The sequence below is a fragment of the Anneissia japonica genome, unplaced genomic scaffold (assembly GCF_011630105.1).
Source record: "Anneissia japonica isolate Jap-2015-1 unplaced genomic scaffold, ASM1163010v1 scaffold288058_len748972_cov163, whole genome shotgun sequence".
Taxonomy (NCBI): Eukaryota; Metazoa; Echinodermata; class Crinoidea; order Comatulida; family Comatulidae; genus Anneissia; species Anneissia japonica.
The window spans coordinates 167198-174756 of NW_022701645.1; the positions used below are offsets into that span (position 1 = coordinate 167198).

A 7559-nucleotide genomic window follows, 5' to 3' on the forward strand; every position below is an offset into this window, starting at 1 on the left:
TATGGCCGTGAGATACCTTATTTACAATTAACAAATTACACATAAAGGTACATCATAAAAAGCAAAAGTTAAATGCAGAAATTAAATAAAATAGATACAAAATATAATTATTAAACAGTACTATATGCAAAAGTCAAGTACTGTAATCTATACCTAACAAAGGCAAAATAAACTATGGAAAAGAAGAAAATCCATTCCAAAAAAGTAAACTGTAAATTACAAAAAGGAATGTAAAATATAAATAAAACAAGGCAAGAAAACATCAAAATAGGGATTTATACAATGTTCATACTATTAAATTTTGGTTTCATTAATTATTAGTACTGCCTACAAATCTGGTTTTTAAAAATACTTAAATTGGTAGAAGAATGAACATCAGGGCTTAATTTATTCCATTCGTATAAGGCAACCCGCGTATAAGATGACCCCCGAATTTCAAAAGATCTTTGAGAAGTTTTATATGTCAGGCGTATAAGACGACCCCCCCCCCTTCAACCATCAGAAATCATTTTTTTGCTGCTTTATATGGTCTTGATACTGCATCTACCTGGCTCAAAAAATTAGCCAGATGCAGGGCTAATCTATTAAATAGTACCATTTTATGGGATTTTAAATGTCCATCAAAGCTTATTTCTCAGTATTTAAAATTGCGTTAATACCTAGGCCTTCTAACATTTTAGTAGCTTCATTGAAGTAGTATATAGAATTAAGGATAGTCTGCACAAAAGACAAATGATGAATTTTAAATCTAAAATTAGTATGTCGCAAGTGTAAAAGTAAAACATGTTTTTTGATTGTAATGTGCTATTTTAAGCCTCAAATTATACGCAAGTATATATGGTACCAATTGCAATACCATTTTTTTTTTCATTTTAAAATACAATTGTTGTCATTAAATTAGTATTATGTTGTCATTATTTTTTTATTAATTTCACCATGATAATTTTATCTCAATTACACTACTGCATCCCAGTGTGACATAAGACACCAAATATTTAAACCATTACCATTCCTTCAGTTAAACATTTGCTCCATATCAAAAAAGGAGAAGGACTTTAGTAATTATATATTTTCATAGTGTTGTCACCATTATCTACTATCGCAACTTTCCGTGGATGCTGTGAAATTAAGCATACTCCACTTGGATCAGTGATTCCATTTTCTGGTTTATCAATTCTTTTGATAAATTTTCCATCACTACTAAACAGCTGTAGTTTGTTATCACTTGCTATAATGATGTTGTCATCCTCATCCACTACTACCTCTCCAAAACCCACAGTACGATGCTCATCACCTTTGAGAAGCACTTTCATGAACCTTCCTTCATTATCAAATTGCTGCAATCTGTTGTTGCAAGACTTTTTAGAATCTCTCTCTAATGCAAGAATATTTCCTTGATTTTTAAGTGCAACATCAACTACTCCTATTGTTTTTCCTGGTGACTTGATCTTTCTGATCATTGTGCCGCTTTCGATGTCAAACACGCACACGCATTCATTTTTCCAATCTGCTACATACACAGCATTTGATGCCTCATCTACATGGATTCCAGCTGGATTCCCCAGTATTCCCTGACCAATTGATTTGATCACCTCACCATTCATCTTAACTATTTTGATGCATCCGTTGCCTTCGTCACTGACTGCTATCTTACTCTTCATTTTGTACATACTATATATTTTCACACCTTGTGGTATTGTAACCTTACCCATATATTTCCCTGATTGCTTGTACTTGTATATTTTGTTTGTCCGACATGAAACCAGCAAACAATCATCTTCACACTTAACTTGACCTGTGTAATTATATGTCATGTTTGTGCATAATTGAATGGTATTCACTAATCCTTCTTTCTCTACTTTGATTATCATTGGAGACTGCTTGATTAGTTCACCATCAACACTCACATTCAGTCTGCAAACACCTGGACTTGGGCATTTTCCTCTCACAACATAACCTCCATCATTGTCGTTTTTAACTTGAGTGATTTTGGTTTCTCCTGTAGGATGTGTCCATGTTGCTTTCAGTTGATAAGCATAATCACAATTGTCCATTTTGATTACTCTTGCAAAAATATCTTGATCTTGGATCACTCTAGATGTCACTCCCTTTAGTGTCAGACAGTCTGCTTTCCTTGCTTGTATTATATTTCCAATGTGATGCTGCTGCAGTGATGACATTTCACTGTTTTTAATGAAGTGAATTTGTCCATTATCCTTTGGCTCTGTTTTTGGCAATTCATTGATTCTATCCCTCAGTGCTATTATAAATGTTTCACTCAATTTCACTGCTGTTGCTTCATCACTCTTTAATAACTGTTTAACAAAACTCAATTTTGTATTAACTTCAGATATTTGTGTTTTTAATTCATTTAATTGTACATCATTTTTCCGCTTTTTCGTTTCATAAATTGTTTCTACTTCTTTTTTCATTTTGTTTCCATTCTCATTGACTTTGTTGATTATATCTTGAATATGGTTATCAATATCCATCAAACTCTTATCTCTGCATTTTTCTAAATTTGTGGCATTGGCAACAACTTCCCCCAGGCCATCTTGTAATTTCTTTTGAAAGCAGTGGGCTTTTTTCTCCAATGTTGCCCAAGTTTGTTTAAATGTTTGGAATGCTTCTGATATGCTGATTGGTTTGTGTTTCCCTTCCCACCCCTTGTGCTCTATTAATGTGCAATGAATGCATATTGTAGTTTTACAGTCTTGGCAGTACAACTCCAAAGGTTTAGAGTGAAGTGAACACAAAGGAGGATTTAACAAAGCAAAGTCCTGTGGAGTCATTGAGCGCACATCCTCAACTGCATGTAGCTTATGATTTGCAGACAGTGGCAGTAATTTATGATGGTCACTACAAGAAGAGCACAAGTAGTGTCTGCAATCCTGACAGTAGTATTCTTCTACTTTTCCACAAACACATTTCATGATCTGATCTCTTTTATCATATTGTTCAAATGTTTCTAATAAGTTATTCAGGAAAGTGTTTGGTGGAAGCTTCTGAAGCCCACCCTCTGGAAGGGGATATGATTTTGTGCAAGTTGGACAAGTCAGCTTACCCTTCTTCTTGACCCAGTCTTCCAGACAGGTCAAACAGAAACTATGCAGGCAGTTGAGAGATTTTGGATTCTGGAGTCTCTTAAAGCATATGGCACACTCTAAGACTTTCTCATCAATATCTTCCAGAAACTGATGGAATTTGCTTGTAGCCATCTTGACACAATCCTGTAAATGATTAATATAGTACTAGTTAAATTTTTCAATGTCACAAATATACATTATTTTAAAAACTGGCAATCCTATTCTGTATGCTAATGATAATGTAGAGTATATCTGTCCATATGACCAACATGGTACATGATGGCCTGCTGAAAGTTATTAATTACAGAGAGTCTTAAAGAAGATAATTAATATAATATTAAAAAAATATATACCTGATATTAATATTTAAGAAGCAACTGGTTCAAAATCATTCAGTTTGTTTCCTTTATTAGACATATTGTATGTATTAGTACTAGATAGTAGGCCTAGCACTGTTGAGGTAGTATTCATATCCAGTAATGAAGATTTTGATTCTTCATTAAATCTGAGTATACCAAAATTATTTATTGATTTATTTAATGCTTTAATTGAATGCTTATATAGAGACATTCCATATCCTAAAAATGATGATGCAATAAGTATTTAGGTAGAAGCTTAGATCTAGTTGATTTAGGGTATTTTGACTTTGCTCATAATGAATCCAGTGGATCCCAAGTGAAATGTTTTCATCTAAGGGACATCAAAATGGCTGTTTTTATACAAAATTATACATTTTGGAGAAACAATTGTATTTCAGGTAAAATTATTCAGAGTTCACTTTGGTACCAAACTGTTCGGAAGACTCATGTTTCTATTCGCTATAATACAACATTTTTTCCACTAAATACCAGGAAAAAATTTATTACCAAAAACTGGCATTTTTGACCAAAAAACCTGTTTTTAAAATAATTTTCTTGTTTTCAGAGCCTTTGAATATTTCCACTTATTCATTCATGACAAATGATAGCTAAAGTGACAATAATGACAAATAAAAATATTATCAAAAAATAATCCAGTAAGCTATGTATAAATATACATAAATATCCTTGGCACATGTGTTGTGTGCCTAAAGAAAGAATAATAATAATAATAATAATAATAATAATAATAATATATAACTAGTTAAACTTTAAAATAAATCCAGAAAACTCTGTAACTCATTTAACATTTGTGAGGAGAGTTGAATTTGATGTCATATCACTCTAAAAACATATATTTCTATTAGCTGTAATGAAACATTTTTTCAAAAAATTAATATAAAAATATTTATTAGCATAAGACCTGTTTTTAGGGCATAACCTAGGCCTACTAGCTACTTTTTACAATTTTTTTTATTGTAGGCCGGTCACGCCAAAATCGGTCCCCCGGACCGATTTTGGTCGCCATTATTAGTCCGGGGGACGGATTTTGGCCGCTATAATTGTCCGCGGGACCGATTTTAGCTGATTTTAGCCGCCAAAATCAGTCCTCCTTGGATAACATTTGTCCGACTAGGAATAGTTTTGGCTTAACCTAAGTCGTTCCGCCTACGCCTGCTACAGTGCTACACTATACGAGTTTGGTTTCAACCAATCACAGCACAGTGAATGCTTACTTATCGGTCCGCATAGAGAGAAAATCTTTTGGCGGGATAATGAAAATTGAACGTCCAATCAAAAGAAGACGATGGCTGAAGTCCAATTTGAAGCCTATTTTGCATACGTCGTCGTATGTAAGGTACAATACAGTATTCCGATTTCATTTGACAGCAGAGGTTCATTGCTCGTTGGGGTTAGTAGTGAAGTGGTGGCATTTTACGGTCTTTTAAAGAATGTCAACAGATATATATTAATTGATAAAAGTAGTTTGAAGTTTACTCTTAATCATTTCACATTACCTCCTTGTATTAATTACTTTTTTGCTATTTTTGTTTTCTATTTCTTTCATTTTTTTTCATTGCATTGAACCGAAAACAATTACAATATACAGTAAAAGGATAAAAACTGTCTGAAAAACAATACAATAAATGTTGGTATCTCATTCCCCACAAGGGCCGGCAGCATAACTAAAAAGTAAAATAAATTACTGTCGAAGTGGAACGCCATACGATGTTAGGAATCGGAGAACAACAAAACAAAGAAAAATGTTTTCGACGGGCACGCTACACAATTGAACTGCAGAGAGCCTTAATTTAGGGGTAGTCCCGGCGGAAGGAAAAACAACAAATCGTCTGTGTGTTGTACGAGACTAAGTAGGGCCTATTAATAAAATGTCTAATCAAAGCTACTGTTGAACCTCGCTTTTTATTTATTTATATCCACTCTGGTCTACCATTGAGCACTCTGCTTGTAATACTTACTTGCGATAGTTTATTTCAGTTTCATATATATATATATGTACATATATATATATAGGCCTATTATATATATATATATATATATCTTTGTTTTTGTCATTGTATTTAATAGATTTTTTTTTCTTATATTGATGTTTTATACTTCCTTTTGTAATTGTTATTGAATGCACCATCATTCTGATGTGTTGCGATGATCTAAAAACCTATGTACAATAAAGTTCAGTTACTTTACAATTATTCTCCCTGACGATTTGTTGTTTTTCCTTCCGCCGGGACTACCCCTAAATTAAGGCTCTCTGCAGTTCAATTGTGTAGCGTGCCCGTCGAAAACATTTTTCTTTGTTTTGTTGTTCTCCGATTCCTAACATCGTATGGCGTTCCACTTCGACAGTAATTTATTTTACTTTTTAGATATGCTGCCGGCCCTTGTGGGGAATGAGAGACCAACATTTATTGTATTGTTTTTCAGACAGTTTTTATCCTTTTACTGTATATTGTAATTGTTTTCGGTTCAATGCAATGAAAAAAAATGAAATAAATAAATGATTTACTGAAATAAATGATTTACTGTCTAGCCTAGTATTTAAACCTTCTCATTATTCACGCTATATTGATGACATATTTTTTATTTGGGAACATGGTAAAGATAAGCTTATAGATTTTATATCTATCATTAATAATTATCATCATAGTATTAAGTTCACTGTTGAATATTCTAGTGAGTCCATTCCATTTCTAGATGTATTAGTTGGCAGAAACGGTGGCAACATATCTACATCCATATACTACAAACCTACAGACAATCATCAATACCTTGACTTTTACAGCTACCATCCTATCACTCTTAAACGGTCTATCGTGTACAGTCAAGTGTCTCAGACTCAAGCGAATCTGTTCAGACCCTACAGACTACCAACAACAGCTGTCTCGCCTCACTACTAACTTTTTGAATTGTCACTATCCCCTCAAACTAATACTATCTGCTATATTAAAAGCATCTTCTAAATCTCGCTCAGACCTTTTATCTTACACCCATAGACCTATCCCCGATACTCGTATACCTATGGTATTTGATCACTGTCCCCCTATCAAGTCTCTCGTCAACTCCATCAAGAATGACTACAAGACTCTTCAGAAGGACCCCAATATATCAGAACTCTATCTTCATCCTCCGATTCTAGCTCAACGCCAACCCCCTAATCTTAAATCTCTTCTCACCTCCTCCAGTTTACCCTTGGCTAATCCTACTCATGGTAACATGGCTTGTAACAACAGGCGATGCCAACTATGCACTATAATTGACACATCCGATAGATTCAAAGTTCCTGGTATCAACATCATCATCCATCCTCCACCACTTAACTGCCATGCCTCCAATGCTGTTTATATTATATATTGCGCCATATGCAACAAAGGTAACTACGTAGGTGAAACGGGATGTAAACTCCGTTTAAGAATCAATAATCACAAGAAATCTATCAGGGATAAATTAAAGGGTTTTTCCGTAAGTGAACACTTTAATTCTACAAACCATTCCATCAAAGATTTAAGGTTCATTGTTATAGGATCTAACTACCGTTCCCTTAAGGAGCGACGATGTACTGAATTACGTTGGATCCTTCATCTGAAATCACACATTAATGGATTAAACAAAGACCTAGGCTTCTGTCTCTTATACACATCTAGATGTGTATAAGAGACAGAGATCATCCTTGAGGCTTCTAAAAAACAAATCGCAACTGATGACGCACACTCGAGACATATATCCTGTATATTATACTTTTTTAATCACTATATGATCTACAATATGTACTTTTACAAAACCCGTCACTTTTACGACACAATCATGATATTTTTATTACATAACTGTATTTTAATGCTTCTAATTGCCGTATATATACCATTATATATTTTCATCAACTATTTTGTTTAAATCCAATACAGTATATCAAATGACCAATGAATTTATATTTGTTAGTAGGCAAACAATTTATATCTGCTATCTGACCAAACATAAACAATTAGTTATTCCATTAATCACCTTATTTTGTCATGCTAATATTTATGCCTAATTACTTCCTTGATGTGCCAATATACTCTATGCAAAGTTTGTTGTATGTTCAGTTCACACTGAAGAA

The 7559-nt window shown here is 33.5% G+C and overlaps 1 protein-coding gene across 1 annotated transcript in view; it reads right to left on the reverse strand.

Moving 5' to 3' along the window:
• Positions 1-141: 141 nt before the first annotated feature.
• The window catches only part of LOC117103681 (tripartite motif-containing protein 2-like), an 11475-nt gene continuing 4057 nt past the window's right edge, over positions 142-7559 (reverse strand). The window contains exon 2 of the mRNA XM_033244278.1: positions 142-3230. Within this exon, the coding sequence (XP_033100169.1) occupies positions 1056-3218 (2163 nt within the window). The 5' untranslated portion in view covers positions 3219-3230 and the 3' untranslated portion in view covers positions 142-1055. The remainder of the gene's footprint in view (positions 3231-7559) is intronic.